Source organism: Ovis aries, chromosome 1, assembly GCF_016772045.2.
Source record: "Ovis aries strain OAR_USU_Benz2616 breed Rambouillet chromosome 1, ARS-UI_Ramb_v3.0, whole genome shotgun sequence".
In the NCBI taxonomy this organism is placed as follows: domain Eukaryota; kingdom Metazoa; phylum Chordata; class Mammalia; order Artiodactyla; family Bovidae; genus Ovis; species Ovis aries.
The window spans coordinates 110,854,961-110,880,060 of record NC_056054.1 but is presented as its reverse complement, the minus strand read 5'-3'; the positions used below and the strand labels follow the sequence as shown (position 1 = coordinate 110,880,060).

The 25,100-nt window shown below is 51.5% G+C and overlaps 1 protein-coding gene and 1 pseudogene across 1 annotated transcript; both read left to right on the top strand.

The window, feature by feature from the left end:
- The first annotated feature begins 1,105 nt into the window (after window positions 1-1,105).
- Window positions 1,106-15,807, top strand: VSIG8 (V-set and immunoglobulin domain containing 8). Its single transcript, XM_027976905.3, has 7 exons — window positions 1,106-1,286; window positions 4,812-4,987; window positions 5,515-5,716; window positions 5,840-6,061; window positions 6,788-6,913; window positions 7,240-7,438; window positions 8,349-15,807. The coding sequence occupies exons 1-7, from the start codon at window positions 1,238-1,240 to the stop codon at window positions 8,629-8,631; spliced, it is 1,257 nt and encodes a 418-aa protein (XP_027832706.2). The 5' UTR covers window positions 1,106-1,237; the 3' UTR covers window positions 8,632-15,807.
- Window positions 10,621-10,774, top strand: LOC114110865 (U1 spliceosomal RNA; annotated as a pseudogene).
- Window positions 15,808-25,100: the final 9,293 nt, after the last annotated feature.

Sequence of the window (25,100 nt, the reverse complement as noted above, 5' to 3'; positions counted from 1 at the left end):
CCCCTGGATCAACGAGCAAGAGCTGGCCCTCCATTTTCTCCCCCTGCCCAGCAGGACTTCTCATCCCAGCTCCAACCTGCCTGGAATGGCGGGCGCTTAGTCACCCGGATGACCGTCCACATCAGGAGGGTCCTTAGTCTTCCTGTGCACAGAAGCAAGGGAGCCCTTCTGTCCCTAAAGGAAGGTGTCAAGAGGGGCTTGGTGCCACTCAGCAAACACTCTGGTGAGGGCTGTACATGTTCAACGGCACGCCCCTTCCCCTGCCGTCCTGGCGCTCATTTCCCCAGCAGCCTCTCACCCGCCCGTCCACTCCCCTCACTCCCCCTGCACCCACTGGGCCCTCTCCTTGTAGGCCTCACTGAACTGGTTTTAGTTGTGTGTGGGAGGTGGGGGGCTGGATCCCCTGTAACACACCCGGTTCTGCAGGATCCCCTGCACCTGGGGGTGACCCTGTCTCAGGTATAGGCGCGGGGCAGCGCTCCAGAGCGGGCAGCCAGGGGAAAGGCCTGCTTCCCCACAGACCCCTCCCCTCCTCCTTTCAGCTCAGGAGGCCTGACGCCCTTTGAAGTCCTGGGTCCCTTTCATCTGGGGCCTTCCCTCCAGTCCCAGCGTCCCCTTCCCTGGTGCCCTTTCCCATAGGTCTTGACCTGGGTGGGAGGGGGTCTGCAGGGTCAGGGAAACGAGGAGGGCATGGGATTTGGGATCCTGCGTGTCAGACACAGTGCCCTGGGGTCAGCGCCAGCCTTTAGCTCCTGGTCACCCCTCCATCCCCAGTCTGGCTTCCCCTTCTTCTCCATTCCCCTGAGGGAAGAGGCAACAAATGAGTGGTGAGGGGTGCTCCGTGGACGCTGTAAAATTGGGCGACTGTTGTCACCCTGAGGATGGGGCCAGGAGGAAGTGGAAGTTTAACAGGTGCCTAATTACAAGTCCCGCTGGCCGTCCTGCGCCTCTCTCAGGATAGGGAAGAGCTTGGGGAAGGGCTGGGTGATGCCTGGGTAGGCCACTCTTTGTCACCCTGCTAATTAGGGCTCCTGGGACTCCTCCCCAAGGCGGGGACCAGGCCCCCTCCCTCCTGTAGAAATAACTCCGGCTGCTCCCCAGCAGAGCACTTGCTGCACCTTCCTGGGCCCTCCGCTCCCCTTCCCTTCACCTGTCCCCACACACCCACAGCCGCCGGCCCCCAGCCACCGGCCCCAGGGATCCCAGCCCCGGCGGAGGAAGCACTAAACCTAGAGATATGGGAGTCCGAGGAGCACTCCACCTTCTGCTCGCGTGCCTGAGCCCAGGTATGGGGCTGGGCAGGGGCGGGATGCCCACCTGAAGCCGGATGCACAGGAGAAAGGCAATGAGGGGCTCACAGAGGAGCCTGGAAGGTGGGCTCGGATTCCCTGGCAGGGTGCTGCCCACCCTCGCCCTGCTGGGCTGGGGTTTGGATGTTGCCAAGGGGACCTCTCCCCAGGAAAGTCCTGCACTTGAAGGTTTGGGGCATGTGTTCTTGGATGGCTCTTCACTGTGCCCATGAACCTGTGGGGCTCACACACGTTTGGACATGCTGTGAATGGGAGCATAGGGCTCACTAGGAGTTACTATGGGAACTGGGGGTGGGGGCTGAGGAGGAGCCTGGAAAGATCCCTTTTCTATTGGTCTCAGTGGGAGGGCCTCCCACCCAGCCCACTTGCCTGAAGAGGGCAGAGCCTTGGGCTGGTGGAGAAAGAATGGGCTGCTTCCAGCAGGACTGGGCCCCTGCACTGTGAGAGCTCCAGGGTAGCACCCAGCCTGTCCAGGGTGAGCCTGGGGAGGGCAGGGAAGGTGACTCCCAGAGCCCCCTCCCTGGGACACACCTGGAGGGCAGGGCTCCGGACTGGACATCGAGGCCGCCTGCCCCCATCTGTGTGGGCATTGGTAGACATGGCTGAGATGCTCTCGGGGGTCAGGGTGCAGGCTGAGGGGGCACAGGGGAGGAGCTCAGGGAGGGGGGAGCCTGTGAGTGACTGCCTTTCTGGCAGCAAGCCTGCAACCCCTTCTCTGTCTGGTGGGAGCTGGCCTGGCTGAGCTTACTGTGGAAGCTGTGCTGTGGGGACCTGGCACATCTCTGTGTGTCGTGTGTACCTTTTGTGGGGGCTGCCGTTTCTCCCCTCCCTTCCTTTCTCCTCCCTTATCTGCAGAAGGAGGGTTCATGGCTCTGGAAGCAGCTTACAAATTCACAAAGGACTTACAAGCTGAGAGTAGACACGGCTATTGAGACATCTGTCCTCTTCCTTGGCAAGCCTGTTGTGATTTCCCTGCCCCTTCTCCAAGTCTCTGCACCCAACTCTCGCTCTTCCACTCTGGTCTTCTTCCATCCCCCCAGCTTCTCTCTCCTCTCACACTCCCTGGAGGTACTTCCTTAGGACCACAGCAAGAGGAGTGAAGGTGAGATGCCAGGAATGACTTCCCCAGGAGAGTAAGAGGGTGCAGAAAGGCTGGGAAGAGGTTGAGAGAGATTTAGGGAGACTGAAAGGCTAGGGTGAGGCTCCCTGGCCTGGAACAAAGGCAGACACTCTGCCTAGTGCAGGGTGGAAACACTCTCTTTCAGTCCATCCCTCCCTCCCAAGCCCCCTGCCCAGAATACTTACCCTCCTGCCCAGCTGGCTCCCAGGGTGTGGAGAGCATTCTCTTGTTGGTTGCTTTCGACAGGCAGTCCTTCCCCAGGGTGGAGCCTCTGCACTCCACTGAGCTCTGGCTCATCTCTGGCTTGCCGGCTTGCCTCGCGCCAGCCCAGGACCTGGCAGATGGTGTTAGGATCCTTATCTCAGGAGTGGGGTGGTGTTTGCATGGCCTGGGGCTAGAGAAGGCATCATCAAGTCCCGTTAGAGCCCCAGCAGCTAGTCTGCCTGCTCTGGGTTACCCTGGAGGCTTGAGCAGGGTTGGGGGGCGGGTTCAGGGCATGGCTGATGGCCCAGTTGGGATCCTGAGGGGCAGGTTCAGTGATGCCTGTGGTGCTGCGGCTGTTGAAAGGGCACCTGCTGGCTCTCTAAGAACCAGGCTAAGCTTCTGTAGCTTAGTCTTGAATGAATGCACATGGGGGATTGCCAGTGTATGCAGTGGGTGTATCTTCCGGATTAATATGTACCTGTGTTTGTGTGTGTCTGTGTGTCTGTGTGGCTGTGTGGATCTGACAGTGTCTCTGTGTATAGGAAGGTGGGACTTCATAGGTAGGTATCCGCATTTTGAAGGTGTGTAAGAGTGTGTCTATGTGTTGATGTCTCTGGCTGTGACAATGTATAATCCTGTGTGTGTGAGACGCTCTCTAAGTGTGCAGGTGGTCCCGGGAGAGAGCCAGAGAAGCAAAAGCAGGATGGGCAACTGAGACCAGGGGCTGAGATGCCAAAGGACTCGCTGATTCTTGCAGAGTGAGCCAGGCTGGGCAAGGGGCCGGGGGCAAGGGGGTGCTGGAGACTGGGAGGTGGCATGCTGCCCCCTCAGCCAGGGTTGGGGCCCTTTGGGCACCGCCCCCCCCACCCAACTTCGCGTTCCTCTGTAGGTCCAACCAGTTGGGGCTAGCACTTGCCTGGGGCTTCAGGGGAGGGAGGGAGAGAGCAGTCCTGAGCTTCCAGATCCTGGCTCCTCACCCGGGGCTGACTCAGTGAGGCTAGGGCTAGTGGCAGCGGGAGGGGCCCCAAGTGGAGCCAGCATGTGACGGTGGCTGTACCTGAGCCACAGGATCACACAGGGGGCAGGACGCAGAGCACGCAACATGCCTTCATGCAAGGCTCACCCGTCCTATACTACAGACGACTGCAGCCATGGTCTCAGCACCGTCATTCACTGTCACACACGGATGCAGCCAAGCTCCTGGTCACAGCTGCACACAGGCACACACTATCACTCAGAGCACTTACACAGCCAGGCACACACTGTCACACGGGCACACAGCTGCAGACATGCACTGTCATACACAGACACACAGAGACTACCCATTCTTCTGCTCCTTGGGCCGGAAGGGGACTCCAGAGGTCATGGTGTCCATCCTCCTGCCTCTGGATACGACCACTTCACTTGGTCCAGACAGATGTGGCTTTTAACCAGCTAGTCGCTTCCATCAGAGCATTTAACAACTCGATGTGCACACACAGGCACACACGCGCTCACACCCACAGGTACTGTCATGTAAATATAGAAGCAGACACTCTACCTAGCCATGTGCATAAATCTCCCTACAGTACACATAAGCAGCCACAAACACCCATAAACACACAGTGTCCATATGTGGACATATCCACACACGCATAGATAATCATGCATACACACAAGCATTCATATTTTATTTTAAAATTTTATTATTTTTATTTTGACGGTGCTGGGTCTTCACTGCAGAATATGGGCTTTCTCGAGTTGTGGCGCACAGGCTCTAGAGCGTGTTGGCTCAACAGCTGTGGTGCATGGGCTTAGCTGCCTCACAGCGTGTAGGATCTTAGTTCCTTGACCAGGTATCACACTCACATCCCCTGCATTGGAGGGCGAATTCTTAACCACTGGACCACCAGAGAAGTCCCATATACAAGCATTCTTAACAACTATATATATACAATATAGAAATAGTATAGTTGCAATTCTACACAGTTATAGAATACAGACATGCTAACACAAGTCAGCACAGATATGCATTGTTCAAATCATGCACACTCTGAGAGCAGGCCCTACTCCCTGAGGAAACCGCACTGAGGCCCGGGCTGCCACTGATGAGGAATGCTGGAGAGAAGGGAGCTGAAGCTGATCACCCAAGCCCTGGTCCAGCACCCCTTATCCCATCTGCCCTGCCTGTATCCTAGCGCTGCTGTCTGCTGTACGGATCAACGGGGATGGCCAGGAGATCCTGTACCTGGCAGAAGGTGACAATGTGAGGCTGGGCTGCCCCTACATCCTGGACCCTGAGGACTACGGTCCTAATGGGCTGGACATTGAGTGGAAGCAAGTCAACTCAGACCCCTCACATCGGGAGAATGTGGTAAGTGCTGGGTACGTGATTCTCCTTACTCCACACTTCGTAGTATTTACTTGTTGGGCAGCTAGCACACTGCAGGGTAAATAAGAAAACCCAGCCCTTGAACTTTCCCCAAGGCTTCTCAGAGAATGGGGCAATGGGGAGGAGCTGTGTAATTTCCAATCAAGCCAGTCAGTCAGGCCACCTCCTCCCACCCCACTCCAAAAGGAAGATAGACACTGTCCTGGCCCGACCTTATACTTCCAGCTCAGATAGTCTTTGATTGAGTACCATCCAGCTTCTCTGTGTGCCTGTGGCTTTATGAATCTCATCCCATTTAATCCTCACATGCCCCTGAGAGGTAGCTATTAGGCAGAGAGTGCCTGACTTCATATGATCTCACCCATTCTGTTAAAAGTCAGTGGATCAGGCATTATCATTTCCGTTTTTCATCCAAGAAAGCTGAGTCTCAGGGAAGTTCAGTGAATTGCCCCAGACAGCCAATCCTTGGCTCTGCCTGTCTCACCATCTCTGTTTCCTTCTCTTCACAGTTCCTTAGTTACCAGGACAAGAGGATCAACCATGGCAACCTCCCCCATCTGCAGCAGAGGGTCCGCTTTGCAGCCTCAGACCCCAGCCAGTACGATGCCTCCATTACCCTCTCGAACCTGCAAGTCTCCGACACAGCCACCTATGAGTGCCGGGTGAAGAAGACCACTGTAGCCACCCGGAAGGTCATCATCACTGTCCAAGGTATGAGTAGACTCCTCTGGGATCCCCTTCCCCAGACTTCAGAATCAAGGGTGCCTTGGCCACCCTGAGCCTGGCTCTGCCTCTCGGCTGGGCCCTGGCTCACAACTACCCTCTTCCCTGTAGCGCGGCCTGCGGTGCCCTTGTGTTGGTCTGAGGGCCACTTTACACACGGCAATGATGTGGTACTGAAGTGCTTTGCCAATGGGGGCAGCCCACCTCTCACCTACAAGTGGGCCAAGATCAGCGGGCATACTCACCCCTACCGTGCTGGGTCCTACCATTCTCAGCACAGCTTCCACTCTGAGCTCTCCTACCAGGAGTCCTTCCACAGCTCCATCAGTCAAGGTGAGGGGCCTTGGGAAAGGGGAAGATGGGGATGCTGGGTCCTGCTGGGGCTTCCCTAGCTCATCAGCGGCATCAACTGTGGGAGACTCCTCCTCTGAGCCTGTTCCAGAAGCTGCTATAGAGGGAAGAAGAGAAGGCAAAAGGGGAGAGTCAGTCGAAAGCAGTATGACTAATTCAGAAAGAGGATGGTTTCAGATAGAGCTGGGTTTGCATTCTGGCTGGACCACAACTGGCAGCAAGGCTCAGGCAAGTGGCTTGACCTCTCTGTGCCGTGGTTTCATTCTACGGTACATGAAAAGGGAATGGTAAGGGCCATCCTCCAAGGGTGTGTGAGAATTAAACAGGATGAGGTGTGTAAAGCTGCTGGCACAGAGAGATGCTGACTGGTACTCACAATCAAAGATGATCAGAGCTGGAAGGAACCTTAGAATTCCTCTGGTCTAACCCGGTCCTCACTGTACAAATGAGGAGACCGAGGCTCAGGGAGGGGGCATATTTCCCTAAGGTCAGAGAGTGAAATCATGGTCTCTTTCCTGTTGCTGGGAAAGGGGCCTTCCTTGCCTCTCTTTCAGCAGGGGAAGGTGACTCACCTGGACACAGTGGGGTGGACTTTTGTGTGTACATACACCCTCCTTACCTGGGCCATCCTGCAGTGGTCTAGGCTGGGGTGAAGCTCTCAAACACCAAGCCCCTTGGCCTCACCATTGCCCTCTGATGCTCCTTCAGTTTCAGGCCTGAACAACGGTGACCTAGTGTTGAAGGACATTTCCTACAAGGATGATGGGCTGTATCAGTGCACAGTGGCCAACCACGTGGGCTACAGCGTGTGTGTGGTGGAGGTGAAGGTCTCAGGTGGGTGCAGGCAATGGCTCGTTGGCTGGGAGGGTTGGATGGGAGGAAGCTGGGCTGTATTTTGGAGTCTCAGCAGGCTCAGCCTTATGGGTCTCATCAATGCATATAGCTCTGCCAAGGTCAGCCAGGAAGCCCTGGGAGAAACATGCAAATATGAGGAGTTAACCTGCCTCTCCCCATATATTCCTCACTGTGTGTCCAAGGACCCTGGGACCCCCTGGATCACCCATCCTTTTTCACACAGAAGCCCTGTGCTTGCCACTCCGGGTTAGCCAAGCACCTGCCAGGCTGCAGAAAGCCTGACTAGTCTCTACTTCTCTCCCCAGACACTCGGCGCATAGGAATCATCATCGGCGCAGTGCTGGGCTCTTTGCTCGCACTGGGCTGCCTCTTGGTGGGCATCTGGGGGCTCGTCTGCTGCTGCTGCGGGGGCGCCGGCGGCTCCCGCGGTACCTTCGGCTACGGCGGCGGGGTCGGCCGCGGGGTCGGCGGAGGGGCCTGCGGCGACTTGTCTAATGAGATCAGGTAAAACCTGATGCATGCTGCATGCTGCTGCGCGGCAGGGGACCGGCGCGCTGCTCCCTCTCACCCCTGCCTGCCACCGGCCGGCTGGGACCCCCACCCCCACCCTGCCTGCCATCGCCACGGAGTGCTGGGACCGCAGCATGTCAACTGGCCACTCATCGCATGGCTTTTGTCTTTCCTTCCCCTGCCAGTCTCCACTTCTGCTCCCCTGCCCTCCACCTCCCTCTCGTCTTTGCACCTCTCTGTCTTGTCTAGACTGTAAGCTCCTGGAGGGCAGGGCCTGTATTTATTTTTTCACTTTTCCCTTGTATCGCGCCGGTGAGAATTCTTGGACATGCCTATTTAAGAAGAGTTCATTAATATTAAGAATAGTGCTAATAACTTATATTAGAAACAAACTAGAAATAAAAATAGAACAAGACTAGGAGTGCTAATGATTGCAATGCCCTGGGGATGGAGAAAAAGATGAAGATTAAGAGAGGAGAGATGAGAAAAGAGGAAGAGAGAGGGCAAGGTCAGGGTTAAGGAAGGAAAGAAGGTCAGGGAAAGCAGCTCCTTCTGGATCTCCAAGGTTCCCTTTCTATCAGAGCTGGTGGTTCTGCGAAAACATCAGAAGGGGACAGGAGGGCGCCTACATGCGGCGGCCTGCCCTGCCGTGGGCGGCCCGGCCATGTGTGGACAAGCCCCGTCCGGAGGAGGACGGGGACGGTGGCTCCGGGAACGCTGCGGAGCCGCGGGCCCAGGAAGGGGCAGAGGGGAGAGTAGGTCGAGGCTGAGGCTGAGCGGCGAGGCGAGGCGGAGGGAGGCGCGGGAGACGAGAGACCGCCAAGAGCCCCCGGCTCTGCCCAGGCCGTGCCCACGCCGCGCCGCGGAGGAGCCCGCTCACCCGCCCGCCTGTTGTTTTCCACAGAGAGGACGCCGTGGCGCCCGGGTGCAAGGCCAGCGGGCGCGGCAGCCGCGTCACCCACCTCCTGGGGCACCCGACGCAGAACGTCAGCCACTCCCTGCGCCGCAAGTACGCGCCTGCGCCCTGCGGCGGCCCGGAGGACGTGGCCCTGGCGCCCCGCCCCGCCCCCGCGGCCGCCGCCTGCGAAGCGGGCCCGTCCCCGGTCTACGTCCAGGTCAAGAGCGCCGAGCCCGCCAGCGGCGCCGCCGAGGGGCCGCGGCAGAGCAAGGACGGGCTGCTGGTGTGAGCGCGCGGCGCTGGGCTGCGCCCCGGCTGGGAGCGGGGCGCGGGGCTCTCTGCTCGCAGCGGGGGACGCGCTCCGGCCGGCGCCGACCTCGGCTGCTCCCGGCCGCGCGGCGGCCGAGGGCTGAGGACGTTTCCCTCGGGAACTGAGTCGAGCGGCTGAGCCGCCTCCTCTAAACGTGGGAGAGGGCGGGAGAAGGCAGAGAAAGGCCATTTGGGCCCTCTCCTCATCCTCGGAGCCTGCAGGCCCGTGGAGAGGGAGAGAGGAGGAAGTGTCCGAGAGCGCACGAAGCCGGTGGCCCGTTTCCCCAGCCAAGGCAGAGGGCCCCGGGGGCTGGGTGGGTGGGGACCTGGACTGAATTGCGGACTGTGAGAGCTGAGCTCTGAGGCAGCAGTGTTAGCACAATAAAGAAAATGTAAGATTCGAGACTGAGGTGGCTGTGGTTCCACGGAGGTTTGGGCGCGGGATCAGGGTGGTGGGCTATGCTCAGGGGTAGGGGAGGGGTCGTTGCTTCCTGTTGTCCAGTATCATTTCCTCGACGTGTGCCCCATACGCTCCTTGATCGGGAGCAGTCAGAGCTGGAAGGGGCTGTCTAATCCTACCCTTTCCCTAGGCAGATGGAGAAACGGAGACTGCTCAGGCTTGATTTTCAATCCAGAATCCTGCTTTTCTCTTTTATTCCAGGAATCAAAAGAGAAAACAAGGAACCGGCAGGCATGACCTCTCTGAATATTCCCTGACCATTCTCAGCATCTTTCTTCCTTCTCCTCTCACCTACCAAATCCCGACTTCCTGATCTCTCCCAGATGTATGCCATCCTTTTCAACACTAGGAAGGGTTTCAGTAGAAAGACTAAATTCATCTAACCTAGCCCCCTTTTTCGGAGAAGGCAATGGCAACCCACTCCAGTACTCTTGCCTGGAAAATCCCATGGATGAAGGAGCCTGGTAGGCTGCAGTCCATGGGGTCGCTAAGAGTCAGGCACGACTGAGCGACTTCACTTTCACTTTTCACTTTCATGCATTGGAGAAGGAAATGGCAAACCACTCCAGTGTTCTTGCCTGGAGAATCCCAGGGACGGGGAAGGCTGCTGTGTATGGGGTTGCACAGAGTCGGACACGACTGAAGCGATTTAGCAGCAGCAGCAGCAGCCGCCCCCTTTTTAATGGAACGGGGATTGACATTTATCCGGCACTCTCTGACTGCCAGGTGCTTTCTGATATTTCGTCTTATTTAATCCTGTGAGGTGCAGTATCCCATTATATAGATGAAGCAACTGAGGCTCAGAGGTATTAAGTATCTTAACCAAGGTCACAGGTAATAACAGGCATGTTTGACTCTTAGGCATCATGCTTTTTCCCTGACATTTGAATTCCTGCTTCTACATTCCTGACAAAAGATATTTCAACCTCTTCTTGAATACCTGCAGTGGCACCTCCCAAATCAGTCCGTTTGGCCTCTGCCTGTCAGAGATATCTTTCTCCTGTTGAACTCAAATTGGGTCCTCACGTTGTTTTTATCCCTTGGTCCAAGTGCTACTCTTAGTGAGCCCTAAGCATCACATTCTCAGTTCAGCTGCCTCTAATGGACCAAGTGGCTGTACTCCACACTGGATGATTGCAACAGGCACACGACTGGACCTGTGCCTGGTTTAGGGGTTGAGGGTCTTCTGAGGAGAATGGTCACTCTGCTCTACCTGCTTCTGCCCAGCCACCTGCCTCTGAGAGCATAGCGCTTCCTTTTCTTTTTTTTTTTTTTTTGGCCTCTTTTTCTCTTAAGGAGAAGCAGGGCTCCTGAAGTCTTTCTGCTTTACCCTGTGGCCATGTGAACTGTGGGGAATGGATGGACCTCAGAGTTTGTTGATAGAGGAAGCTCTGAAACCTTGCTTGGTTGTACGTAACTAGGAAACCCTTCTTGTTGGCTTGGGTACTTGCAAAAGGGTAATGGCATCTCTGGTTCTGCCTTGATAGAGTTTGGGGAGAGAAAGGAGAGATGATGGCAGGGGCGACGCCGTGATCACAAAGGTGGTTTTCCCAGGGCAAGGCTCACCCATTGCACTTTGGATGCCCCTGTGATTTACTCAAATGTGGGAAACTCGATGGCATAATTTGTGCTAGTGGGGGGACTGCATTCACAGTTTCTCCTGAAGAAAAACAAAAGAAAGGAGAGACGATTGTGGAACAGAGGGAGCCAGGGAGAGATGTCTTAGACTGGGGGTTGGGGGGTGGAGGTGGGGATTCTTGAGGATGGATGGGGAGGGAGTAAGGGGAGGGAGTAAGGGGACTAAGTAAGGGGAGCAGAGAACTGCAGGAACCATCCCTCCCTCATTTATTTGGAGACATTTAACAGCTCCTGTAGGATGATTTGTTCATAGAGAGAACTTCAGCAGGATGCTGGGCCTAGCACATGTTTGCCCTAAGGCTGGAGATTGAAGGGTGACCTGGGGAGGGCTCTCCCAGTCTTAGACCCTCCAGCTCAGCTCCCTGCAAGGAAGGGAGGTACAGAGGCAGCCAGCTGTGCAGGTTGTGTTGAATGACATCATCTTCCCCATTCCAGGAAACAGGGAGCCATGCTCAGACTTAGCCTTCCTTTGAAGGGTGAGAACATCAAGGTGCTGGCAAGAAAAGCTCATTAAGAAGCAGTAAGAGATTTTAGAGACTTTGGAAACAACTTTCGGCAGGGTGACTCAACAGGGAAGCCCAGGAAGTTCCTAAATCCCTAAATAAATGATCACTGCACTCGTCACTTCTGGGTGAGAAAGGATGGGAGTTTCTGCTCTGAAGGCTTTGCTTCAGGGACACCTTGGGCTTTTTCATTTTTCCTGCTTGTCAGTATTGGAGAACATTTATGGTAGTAAATGTTTACGAGTGGTTTTGGGAGCGAAGTTGAGTGTGTAGGGGGCCAAAAGGCCCTAATGTGTATCATTTGCTATTGCCCTGATGTAAACTCTCCCACCGTGGCTGACTTCAGGCTGCCGATGTGATGTCCTTGCCGTGGAGTCAGGAGAAGTGTGCCCTATCACACCATCTCTGCAGAAGTAAATAACCTCAAGAATTAAGACAGTCATGAATTGTAGCAGGCTAATTGGGATAGGATTAATTTTGAATACTTATCTCTTGTGTCTCAGTAGAATTTATTTAATTGTAAATTTTTCTACTTTTATTTTTCATAATGGTTACATTTAACAACTGACTCGCCAAACTTGGGCAGACCATATCTGCAAGCAGGCAGAAGGCTGTGTGCACAAACGTTGCTTCAAGCGAGGGAATCTTAACTGCAGTCTCAAGTCTTCTCTTTTTCCCCAGAGACACACAGGGCACCCACTTCCTAGTTCTGCCTTTTGGCATCCCAGCCTTGCCAAAACTGAATTCTAGTTTCTCTAGTCAATAAAAAAGTATTCAGACAGTTTATATGTCCTTGGTAACCATCAACAACATAACTTCCCATCCACACATCTTCCGTGAATGGCTCTCCTAGAACGTCCAACCCTGAGAAATCTATTCATGGACATCCTGAGTCCTTCCTGGCTCAGTTCCCTCTCTGATCCTCTTATTCAGGTTTTAGGGAGTCATTCTCTACTCATCCTCTCTTAAGTTCCCAAAACGTAACTGTGTGAAACCCCAGTGGTTTTTCTTCTGTGCTTCTGGTAGAATAACTATGCTTGCTGCCCCATTACATTTCAAATACTCCAGGCCCAGTCACACTGTGTGACTCTATGGAGGGATTAATTGTTTCCCTTGCTTTGCTGGAAACAAAGGGGTTTGGAGAGCTAATTACTCAATCACAGTTTAGGCAGAATTCTTTTGGAGGTTTAGTCCTGCCCCCTCTGCTTCCCAAGGGAGCCTTGGGTGAGGCTCTGGGGTTCATGCTCCTCGTCCATCCAGTCCACCTGGAAGACTCATTTCATTTATTCCTGCTGTGTGGAAACAAAATGGATCCATTCAGTTCCTTGCAGTTATATTAGAAGAACACGCTGAAAGGCAAAGAGCGTTGAGAGACATCGAACTGTGCAGGTGAGGAGATGGTGGTGGTTTTGGAGGATCTAGAAGAACATGGGCTAGGTCACTGCCTGCCACCAGGGAGCGGACAAAACAGCCTTCCGCCACCCATCTGCCACCCGTGGCCATTGCCCTCAGCAGCCTTCCTGGATTTATTTTATTTTACTTATTTTATTCCAGATGTATTTTAGAAGGACAGAGGATGGAACACGTAGGGAGGAGACCAAAGCCCTTGACAAAGGCAGGACACTTAGCAGAGGAGGGTGAAGGTGAAATTGTCAAGCTTATTTTTGTAGCAACTGAGTTTGAGGTGATGGTGGACCCATATTGGCTAGCTTGGGGAGAAAAGAAAGAAAGGAAGGAGGAAGAAAACTTGTAGTAAATATTTGTGGTTTAGTCATGTCTTGAGAGTCCCTTGGACAGCAGGGAGATCAAACAAGTCAATCCTTGTTTGAAGGAAATCTACCCTAAATATTCATTGGAAGGACTGATGCTGAAGTTGAAACTCCAATACCTTGGCTACCTGATGCAAAGAGCTGATGTTGGGAAAGATAAAGGGCAGGAGGAGAAGAGAACAACAGAGGATAAGATGGTTGAATGGCATCATTGACTCAATGGACATGAGTTTGAGCAAACCCCAGAAGCTGGTGAAGCCTGACGTGCTGTAGTCTGTGGGGTCGCAAAGAGTTGGACACAACTAAGCAGCTGAACAACAACATAAGAAAAAGCCGGAGTTTTGGAGTCGGACAGACCTGGGTTCCTCATTATTAATAAGTTCCCAAAGCCTCAGTTTCTTCATCTGTAAAATGGAATAGTAAGAGGCTATTTTGTGTGATATGGTTTTAACAGAACCTGGTACATAGTAGGGGCTTCCCTCATAGCTCAGTTGGTAAAAAAATCTGTCTGCAATGCAGGAGACCCTGGTTTGATTCCTGGGTTGGGAAGATCCACTGGATAAAGATAGGCTACCTACTCCAGTGTTCTTGGGCTTCCCTTGTGGCTCAGCTGGTAAAGAGTCTCCCCACAATGCAGGAGACCTGAGTTCAGTCCCTGGGTTGGGAAGCTCCCCTGGAGAAGGGAAAGGCTACCCACTCCAGTCTTCTGGCCTGGAGAATTCCATGGACTGTTTAGTCCATGGGGTTGCAAAGAGTCAGACACAACATAGTAGGGGCTCTGCAAATGGTTGATCCCAAGCCCCTAGTCCTCAATATGTGATTTCAGAGGAGGGCAGACCTGGAGGCAGCGATTTAACCGCACGAGGTTGAGGTTGGAGGCTGAGGTAGTGGGAGGTCCACAGGGAGGGGTAAAGAGTGAGGAGAATGAAGCCTTGGGATTGAATCTGGAGATGCTCAGCATCTAGGGCATTAGGTGAGCAGCCCAGGGACCAGTAAGTAGTAAAGCAGGAGGAGAATCAGGCCTCGCCTCTGAATCCTGGAACTCATGTGCATATATTAATATTTACAGCAATCCTCCTGAGTAATAGTGATACTACTAATAACAGGAAGCGCCTGAAACACAAGCTCAGCAGGGCCCGAGCCAGGCCTGAGGATGAGCTGCCAGAATTACCAGTGCTGCCTCTCAGGACCAGGGTGTGCCCTCTGTGACCTTTCACATCTGCCTGCTCGCAGCTGCTGGAAATCAGGCCACATCGACTGCCTCCCTGGGCCCAGTGCCGACTGTGGCGCCCCTTGGAGGACTGACCTGATGGCCCCTCCCGCAGAGTATTCACCCAGCTCTCCCAAAGCTGAGGAGGGACCCTCCTAGCAGAGGGCACGGAGATTGTCTTCAACATTTTTGGGAGAATCAGCTCCATCTTGAAACCGAGTCCCTTCCATGCACTACAGGCCCCACTTGCTGCCTGTCAGGCCTCATAGACACCTCCTGGTCAGGGCACCCTGCCCCCCTGCGCCCACCTTTTGCCTGGATACCACTTGCAGCCATGGGGCGCCTGCCCTCCCTGCTGTGACTTTCCTGAACTTGCAAGTGGCTCCCCTCGCAATGCTCAATGCTCGGATTCAGCTCCCAACCCCCGCCTGGACTCAGTCCCTTGGTAGAGGCTGTTTTCCTTGCCTGTAACCCTCTCCTCCTCTCACATCCTCTTTCTCATCCTGCATCAGTTCTTCAGAAAGGCGCCCTAGCTATGTCCTGTTCTATGAGGGCAGTCTCCCACATAAAGGGAAGTGGTGTTGACTTTGCTATCTCTGCCCTGTCCTGGGAATGTCCTGTCACCCTCGCACATCCATCAGATGAGGCTTCCGCCGAGTGCAGGGCTGTGTCACCTCTTTTCTCAACATCTACTCCTTTCAAGAGTTCAGAACCTCTCCATGAGCTGACCTTCCCTGAACTTAGTGTGATGGATGACAATCAGCCAGACAATCAACTCCTCCCCCAACTTGGGGTGACAGTAGCCAATGCCCCCAATGATTTCAGGGGCACATGATGGAGAAAGCCATGAATATCCCCCCAGATCCTTCTCTGAAGTGCATGTGAAAACTGTCCTCCCTAAAAGGGCCTGAAAGCCAATAAGCAGAGTCAGGCAGGACCTGGGAGATCTCTGGACCAGGGCGAGTAGACATCAGGCATGGCTCTGCTGAACTGTTCCTTGGACTAACAGGCTCGTTAGGAAGCTCTTTCCTGTACAGTGTGCAGGCTTCTCGCTCAGTTTAGTAAGGACTTGTGGAAATAGATTACTGCCATTAAAAAATTGAGCAACAGGTTCTTGGGCAGGAGCCTGATCTGCAATGATAACATTGTTCCTGTGGGGAAAGAAGATTCCTTCCTTTCAGTACTCATTAGCCTTTCTAGGAATGCATCACTCAGTTAGAGAAAGTGACGAAGGAGGGTGGGAATCATCTCCCAGTTGGCCGCTACCTTTCTATCTATCCACCCATCTGAAATGGGATATGCCCAGTGACCTCTGTTGAGTCTCGAATGGCTGGGGTCTTTCCTTCAATTACACAGCTTGTCCCTATCCTGCTGCTTCTGAGTGTGCAGCAGAGCAGCAGATTGTCTGTGATCGTTGAATACATTGTACCTTGAGAACTGCCTGTCCATTTATCTTTGTATCAAATCTGAACGTATGGCCAGTGTATACTTAAAGTCATTGCTTGAAAAACAATGTTAATAAATAATAGTATACCCCAAATATATAAATAAAATTGATATGCCTACAAAACCCAAATTTATCCACTCAGGCCAGACCTGTCTCCCACACTGCACGCTCTCCTACCTACTTAGATATGTAACAGACATCTCAAACTCAGCATGCCCCAAACCCTGCCCCTGATCCACTTCCCCCAGCATCTTGCCCACTGCAGTTGATAGCCTCTATGTCTTTCCTTAAAACCTTTCTTACACTCACCTGTCTCCCAACACATCCAATCTGTTAGGAACTGTCTCCCTTCAGAGTGGATCTGACCTCTGACCAGCCTCTTGTCCACCACTGTTATCTGCCGGCTCCCAGCTGCCGTCATCTCTTGCCTGGGTTACAGCAATAGTGACTCCATGCATCCCCTTGCTTTCCCCCTTTTTCACGTGCACTTATTCTCAATGGAGAAGCCAGGGTGATATAGAATCTTCCAACTGGGCGCTTTTGGCTTCCTGGCTGAGGGGATGTCTGAAGCATGGTCCCTTTTGTCCACCTGTATGTCCCCAGCTTCTGCATTAGCCACTTAGTGCATTACAACTTACTGTGTGTCGCTGGTAGGACCAGGGCATTAAACCTGACGCTTCCAGCATCTCCCAGCCTCCCTAGGGAGATCATTAATCCATTTGGAAAAACTGAAGAGTGAGGCACATGATTACTGATTCAGTTTCACACAAAACTGGGAGAAGTGATGCTCTGAGATCCCTTGAAGGAAGGTTTCTTAGAGAAGGAGTGCCTAGGGCTGGACTTCAAAACTTCAGCTGGAGAACAAGGTGGATAAAGGGATATATTCTAGTCTGGGAGGTAGGGGAAGATCCTGCAAAAATGATCAAAGTGCACGAGCTTGTCGGATTCAGGGACAGGCAAAGGCTGGGCCTGTCTAGAATGGAGGGTGTGGGCTGGGGCTGCTAACTGCTGAGTCATCTCCGTCTTAAGGACTCCCAGGGTGGGGCTGGGGGACAGGGGAGGTGGGGTGTGTGTGTCAGCTGGTATGCTCCCCGGTAAGGGGTGTATCCTTCTCCGTGCTCCAGACTGAGGGCCCTTCAGTTCAGTTCAGTTCAGTCGCTCAGTCATGTCCGACTCTTTGCGACCCCATGAATCACAGCACTTACGTCTGCTGAAAATGACCATGAAGCCTCATCTGTCCAATACTCCAGCTTCCTCTCCATCTTCCCCAGACTTCCCTGACATTCTTCTTAGCTTTAGCATAAAGGACTTGGCTGACTCAGTTCTCTAGGAATGAGGCTGTGCTCTGACGGCAGCATTAAAGCCACGTTTGTCCCCGAGAAAAAGAGGCAACTTGGTGATGAGATGTTTGTGTGTCCCTCCAACTGGGTGCTCGGACAGTCTCATAGGAGACTGTGTGTCGGGGGAAGGATTTTTACTGTGGTCAGTGATGGCCAGATGGCCACAGCTTCAAGGGATGGTGCACAGCAGATCACTAGAACCCTCCTCTCCCAGCCCAAGGCCCTGATTCATGCTGTCCCCGACTCTTAGCCTTGTCCTCCCTTTGCCGAGGTACCCACTGGTCCTTCGGAAAGATCAGAATCATTCCAGGTTCAGAGCACTAGGTACCCAAAGATGGTCTCTGCTTTGACCTTACTCCAACTCTGGGGCCAAGAGCCCCCTGCTGGCAGGCACTGGTCTCCATCCCGGGAAGCTCTCCTTTCCCCAGCCAGCCTGATCTGAGGGGGTTCCTCTCCAAGTCCCCTTTCCTGTGCCCTGCCCTGCCTTGCCCTCTACCGCCCCCACAAAAGGATGCCCTGAGCTGGTTGGTGAGACTGATCTCTGCAGGACAATCATGGTGTCTGGCAGTGACTCCTGGAGTGAGTGATGAGCTGCTCTTCTCTGACCAGGACACTGGCTCTGCTTGGAAGGGCTCCCCTGAGACCTCAGTGGGGCTCCCCCTGGACAATCTAGGTGGGACTCTGAATGCTGTGGGGTGGGTTGCATTCAGAGAGTGTTGGGGTCCAGGGTGGCCCCTCATCATTATCAACTTCGAGTCTTGAATGTTTCAGGGCTTTCTGGAGTGAGTAGGCAGGACTCAGGCTAGGTGGCGGAGAAACAAACCAGGACAGGACCAGCCGGAGCAGTTTGTGCCGAGCGTGCTGTGGGAGGCCCTGTCTGCCTGAGATGTCTTACCGTCCCTACAACCTCAGGTTTGTGTTGGGGTCTAGAATGTAATTCTGGATCTGAATGGAGAAATCTATTAGTTATAGGCATGAAACAGCTGTCCTGAGAGGGAGTGGAGCCGGGGAAGAGGGATCAATGGCTTCTCTTCCTTAAATCGATTTACATTTAAATTATAAGGTTGCATTGTTTGAAATTACCTACATTTGAGCATTCTATTTTCACATGATTTCACACAATACATTGTTTAGCCTCCAAATGTCTTGTTCTTTTTAAAGTCCTATTCTCTGATAATTAAGGGACAATTAACTTCCCCCTAAAACTTGCCCTTCTTTTTGTATTCCCAGTTTGGGTAAGTGGCACCTCTATCTGCCTTGTTCCTCAGGTCCAACCTCCTGCCCAAGTACCCCTCACATATCCCAAAATCTTGTGGTGGCTCACACAGAAAAGAATCTGCCCGCAATGTGGGGAACCCAGGTTCAATCCCTGGGTCAGGAAGATTCCCTGGAGAAGGGAATGGCTACCCACTCCAGTATTCTTGCCTGGGAGATCCCATGGACAGTGGAGCCTGGTGAGCTACAGTCCATGGGGTCTCACAGAGTCAGACATGACTGAGCTATGAATGCTTTTCACACACTTTGTCTGTTCTAGCTCCTAGGTATTTCTCTAGTCCATCCACTTCTCCACCCAAGCCCCTGCGCTTGTGCACCTCAGTTCTAAGCTGTCACCGCATCTTGCCAGGATCCCTTCACTAACTTCATCTTCCTGCATTCACCCTCCTCCCCCCAAACCACTCCCCGCCCCCATCCCTGCAATCCATTCTTCACAAGGCCCCCAGAGGGAGCTTTTAAAAATGTTTAAGTCTGATTAAAGTAAGTCTGATTATGTCATTTCCCTTCTTAAAACTCTTCAGTGGCCTCCTTTAACTTAAAAAATAAAATTTTAAATATTACCATGTCCTACCAGACCCTGCGTGCTCTGACCTCTGCTGTCTTCTCCCAGAGTCCCCCTTGCTCATTACCCTCCATCCTTCAGACGTTCGTATATGCCAAGGTCTTTCTAGAAGGGCTTCTGGCTCTCTCATCCTCTGCGTGGAGGACCTCCCTACTTTGCATCGCTAAGTACTGTCCATGCCGGTCTCAGAGGGAATGTCCCTCTTCAGACTGGGCCCTGGGGTTGCCGCTTACCAGCTCTGTTCTTCTCCTTCATTATTCTTGCTCGCAGGGTCCAGGTCTTTTCCTCTCTAGAGCTCAGCACAGTTTTAATTAAGTATTTGTGTGTGTTTGTTTCATGTCTCTCTCTCTCAATTAGATGGCAAGCTTCCTGGATGCAGAACTCTCTCTCTGTCCTACTCACAGCTGTATTCCCAGCATCTCTGGCATGGTAGCTGCTGATGAGAGAGGTGCTTAGTGATGAGCTGGAGACACGTGGCTCAGTCTTGCACGAAATGAGGGGCTGTTGTTCCCCCACATGATTCCAGAACAGTTCGATGCTGTGCTGCAGTGTGAGCTGGGGCTTGCTCTTCATCATGGGGCAGCAGGCGGAGGGTGTCGGTTCAGGAGCTGGATGGGAATCACGACAGAAAAAAATGATTGTGGTCCAGTGGCTAAGACTCTGAGCTCCCAATGCAGGAGGCCTGAGTTCTATCCCTGGTCAGGGAACTAGAGCCTGCCATCTGCAACTAAGACCCGGCACAGCAAATAAATAAGTAAATAAATAAATTTTAAAAAAGTCCAGTGAGAGGGGTCCCCATATTCAGGCCCACTGTTAACTTTTATAATAATAAATAAGGCTAACAAATAGTTACATAAGACATGTCCTAGCTTCTTCCTTTGACACCTATCTATACCTTCAAAATGGCCTGGAAGGCTAGAAATCTTTGACTATGGGGGTTTCATACCAGAACTTGGAAGAACTGGCCCGTTGCCCCAGAACTAAGGCCAGCTCACTCTTTTGTTGGCAGTTTTCATCTTCAGTGAGTAACATAGGAACAGAAAACAGGACATATTTATTCCATGGTAGCTCCTAAGGAGGTGGTCCTGAGGCCTGCACTCTCCAAGGCCTCCTGGCTTCATCCTTTCCAAGGCCAGGTTGGTCAGGATTTTCTTTAGTTCTCTGAGTGCTACAGACTGAACGTTTATATTCCCCCAAATTCGTATGCTGAAATCTAATCCCTAGTGTGATGGTATTTGGAGGTGAGAACTTTGGGAGGTGATTAGGTCCTGAGGATGGAACCCTCAGGAATAGAACTGTGCGTGTGTGATTAGTCATGTTCGACTCTTTGGGACACCATGGACTGTAGCCCACTAGGCTCCTCTGTCCATGGAATTTTCCAGGCAAAAGTACTGAAGTGGGTTGACCATTCAGGAATAGAATTAGTGCCCCTGAAAAGAGACTCCAGAGATTCCTCACCCCTTCTGCCATGTGAGGGCACAGCGAGAAGACAGCTGTCTGTGACCCAGGAAGTCTGGCTCTCACCAGACACTGAATCTGCTGTTGTCCTGATCTTGGTAAATTCTTTTTGCTGCCTTAGTTAGAACCAGAGTTGGTTTCTGCTGCTTGCATCTGAAGATAGCATCCCATTATTCTTAAATATTTTGAAGAGTGTGATTTTTAAATGCTGTATGTATCGCATTCACTTATTTGGCTGATATCCTGTTGTTTTGTGCTTTCCTGCCAATAGCATTGTTACTTTTGACCCATCTCTCCTTTTTTTCAGTTCTGACGCATTTCCTGAGCACATACTTAGCAAAATGGCAGAAGCAGGCAAGCTAGAGTAAATATTCTTCATAGGAAGTATGGCTTGTTTTTGACACCTTGGTGGAATCCTTTCATCATGCATTTTCCCTACTGTTTACTCATTCATTAACTTAGAATTCATTCTTAAGACTGAGAGGAACTTAATGTTGTTGGGAGGATCCTATGGTTTGTCTAGGGCAGGAATGGCATCTTGGCTTCCAGCTTCAACTGATTGGTCAGAGTTTCATGAGTGTTGCATAAAGACTCAATGGGAAGAGTGTGTCATAATTAATTGTCTGGATTTGACATGGTCACGGAAGGCAGAAGTCTGGATACATGTACCACGTATTTGTCATTCCCAATCTAATGCAACTTCCCACCTCGTCTGAAAAGTCTCTGGTCTATGATATTACTCTGAGGTGGTTTCTGCTTAAGCATGTTCATTGGAACAGACCATTTCATGTGCGGACTTCTCCACTGGTTATTAAGTTCTTCCCTGGGAGTATGGTGCAGGTGAGGGGCTCGGCTGATTGAGATGAAGTGAAGCTAGCTCTGACTCTGCCACCTACTAGTTATGTGACTCTAGGGAGTAACAGTCTCTTTGGGTCTTGGTTTTCCACCTGAGAAATGAAAAACTTGAACTGAGTAACCACAAGGTTTCCTTCCAGGTTTGAGATCCTATTATTCATATGAGTCAGTGTCTGCCTCGCAGAGACATGTTTCGTGTGTTCACTTACACAACCAGGCTTCTGTGAGAGCTCTGCAGACGCTGGCCTTCTGAGTTTTCTGTTCCTGCTAAACACGACCAGTTTCTTTAATCATGTCTGATATGATGAGGTTTCCAGACTTTTCACCGTTCTGGTTATTCTCCTGTGGACATGAGTTTTCCAGTGTCTCCCTGGAGGTGTGGCTCCCAGAACCAGACCTGGGCTAGTGGTGCAGTGGGGTATCCCCACTCATTACCCATGTGCTCAGCCTCCTGGCCAATGCGACCCAGGCTGACCAGTGCACAGTCCACTAAAACTTCCTGAATCTAGGGCTACAGGTTTTGGAGGCCCTCCTTCAAGCTGTCTGCAGGACAGATGGAGGGGGCCGTGGACTCATATCTGACCCGAGATGGTGCTTCCCCCAAAGACCAGTAAGTAGCCAAGTGCTGATGAACTGAACATGTGCTACTTCTTGATAAACACAGAAGAAAGATTTGCCGGAGATGTCATTAATGTTTGCAGTGGTTGGTTTTACTTGATCAATTTTTAAAATTGAAGAATAGTTGATTTATAATATCATACATTATATTTATAATATTATATGTTATAATATTTATAATATTATGTTATATATATTTATAATATTATATATATGTTATAGATAATATATAATATATATTTGTAATATTATATATTTCAAGTGTACAAGACTGCAATTCAATATTTTATAGGTTATACTCCATTTAAAGTTATTCTAAAAAAATGGCTATACTTTCCTGTGCTGTACAGTATATCCTTGTAGCTTATTTATTTTATACACAGTAGTTTGTACTTCTTAATTCTCTACCTTTATCTTGCCCCTTTCTCCTTCCTTCCCAATGTTTTTTTTTTTTTTTTTGGTTGTTCTTTAAATGAGGCATTGGGCGCTCATGTCTCCGCTGCTGAGAACATGCGTCTCTGGCCCTTCTCTCTTGCTATTCTGCTCCCCACTCTCATTCTCTCTGGCTCTGTGGCACACGACTCCCTTGCCTTAGTGGCTCTTGTATTTACGCAGAAGGACAGGTGCGAAGGTTCTTGCTCACAGGAAATACAAGGAAAACAAGGAAAAACAAATGCAGATTTGGAGAGGATTCTGCTTTGTCCATGAGCCTACTAGAGATGATGACGCCAAAATCATTATGGGAGGACTCTGACCCTCAAACAGAAGAGGGCCCTCTGGCTTCCCTAACCCCAGGGACAGGATGTTCTGAAGACCACAAAATCCCACGTGCTGTGGCCCTGCACCATCACTAGGGCCCTCCCCTTTCCTTCCCCACCGGCTTTGTTTTGACCCAGTTGCCCTGGCCTCTGCTCTGCTCATCATAAACCCCAATCATGATCCCACGTCAGGGCCTTTGTATCTTCTGCTTTCTGGAATGTTCCTCACCCAGCCACTTCGTGGCTTACTCCACTGCATTTGGACTTCTGTTCGTACATCACCCCATGTGTTCTCTGAGGTCCCCTTCTCCCCAACACACCACTTTCTAGTCATCTACTCTGCCATCTGTCTTAGCTTTCTTAGCAAAGCCTATCCACATGTGACATGTGCTTCAGTTCAGTTCAGTTCAGTTCAGTCACTCAGTCGTGTCTGACTGTTTGTGACCCCATGAATCGCAGCACGCCAGGCCTCCCTGTCTATCACCAACTCCCGGAGTTCACTCAGACTCATGTGCTTGCTTATATTATCTAGAATATAAACTCCATGAAGGAAAGACATTGCTTCATTCACTACTGATTCCCCAGGGCCTTGAAGTATACCCAGCACATGCTGTGCCCTCAATATTTGTTCTTATGTGACGTCAATCCCAGTGCTTATCAACACAAACACTCTTCTCACAGAAGCTCTTTGAGGTTTTCAGTAGCTGGTTAATTAGTCCACCAGTGGGCAAGTGAGTCACTGGGGATGGGAACGTCCGTTGATTTGAGCAGCGTGGATTTGTTCAAAGGCTCTGGTGCACCACACTACAAAACCACCATCTACATGAAGTCACCAGGGGTTACTGTGTGAAGGGAGAACTGTGAGTTCCACCTCATCCAGAGCCGCTCTGATCTGAGGTGAGGCCCCAGAGATGAAGGCAAGAGAGAAGGCGAGTGGTGTGTGTGTGTGTTTCCCCCATACAACCACCGTGGCTCATTGCTAGACCTTGGGCTTTCTCTTTCACATCAGGTTTAGAAACCAAAGCCAGTTTTGCATGACTCATTGACCGGGCAACGGGAATGCCCTGGGAGGCTGTGGGAGCAATATTAGCTGTCATGGTCATGTGCAGCGTTCAAGTGAACTTGGGAGAAGGTGATGAGAGAGAAGTGGATGCAGAAGAAGCACGAGGTCTAGGTGAAGCTGTTGAGCAGCAGAGGACCTCTGAGCAGAGCCAACAGACAGGGAAATTCCAGGACCAGTCAAGTGGAGGAGTGGCCATGTGACTCTAGAGGCCAGCGGAGCTGACCATTTTGTCCAAGGTGATGTGACTGCCCGGGAACTGGGGAGAAGAGGGAAGCTCTTTGCACAGAGCTGACATCTGAGAGGAGGGATAAAGCATTCCTGGAAAAATGCTTCAAAATCTATTCCTGTTTCTTCAATGCTTCCTTCCTCTATCATCAAGACTTGCGTGAGGTCCCAGAAAAAAGTCCTATTACACCTGGGAGGAAGTAACTCTGAACCTTACCATTTACTAATTCCTAAGTGTCATGTACAGTTGTGAGAGTTGGACTATAAAGAAGGCTGAGCACTGAAGAACTAATGCTTTCAAACTGTGCTGCTGCAGAAGACTCTTGAGTATCCCTTGGAAAGCAAAGAGAGCAAACCAGTCAATCTTAAAAAAACTCAACCCTGAATACTGTTCGGAAGGACTGACGCTGAAGCTGAAGCTTCAATGCTTTGGCCACCTGATGCGAACTGGAAAAGACCTGATGCTAGGAAAGATTGAAGGCTGAAGGAGAAGAGGGTGACAGAGGATGAGATGGTTGGATAGTATTACCAATTAACTGGACATGAACTTGGGCAAACTCCGGGAGATGGTGAGGGACAGAGAAGCCTGGTGAGCTGCAGTCCATAGGGTATCAAAGCGTTGGAACTGACTTGGTGACTGAACAACAACAAGTGTAAGTTTAGCTCTTCAATTCTTTTTTTTCCAGTGACAGTACTCCAGAGCTTTTCTGGATAGAACTGCTCAGTGGCAGGCTGTGTTTTGCAGAGATGGGTGCAATAATCCCTTCCATCTCACATGAGTTCCTTTTGAAGTGACCTTGAACATCTTTCCATTGAGTGGTGAGTCCCTTGAACTTGGGTGGATCGTCTGCGCTTGCAGCTGAAGATGAACATGGCAGATACTAGGATGCCTCAGCACACTTTCCCTCCATAGTTTCCCTTCTGCTTAGCTTTTCCTGGATCCTCCCTCTCTCAGTGCCAGACAGAGACACTCATTCTGAGCTGAGCTGCTTTTTTTAAATTTGTGCAAGAATTTCCTGTTGGCTGGGCAATTTTTTATTTTTTGACTGTGCACAGCCAATGAGATCCCAGTTCCCCAACCAGGGATTGAACCCGTGCCTCCTGCAGTGGAAGCGTGGAGCCCTAACCACTAATCTGCCAGGGAAGTCCCATGGCTGGGGCAAATTTAATCTCTCTTTTTCTGATTACTGTGCTAGACAGTGAGGAGAGAATCCCAACCCCCCTCCCCACCCCAGCTCCTGCAAGAGGCATGATAGTCAATATTGAGG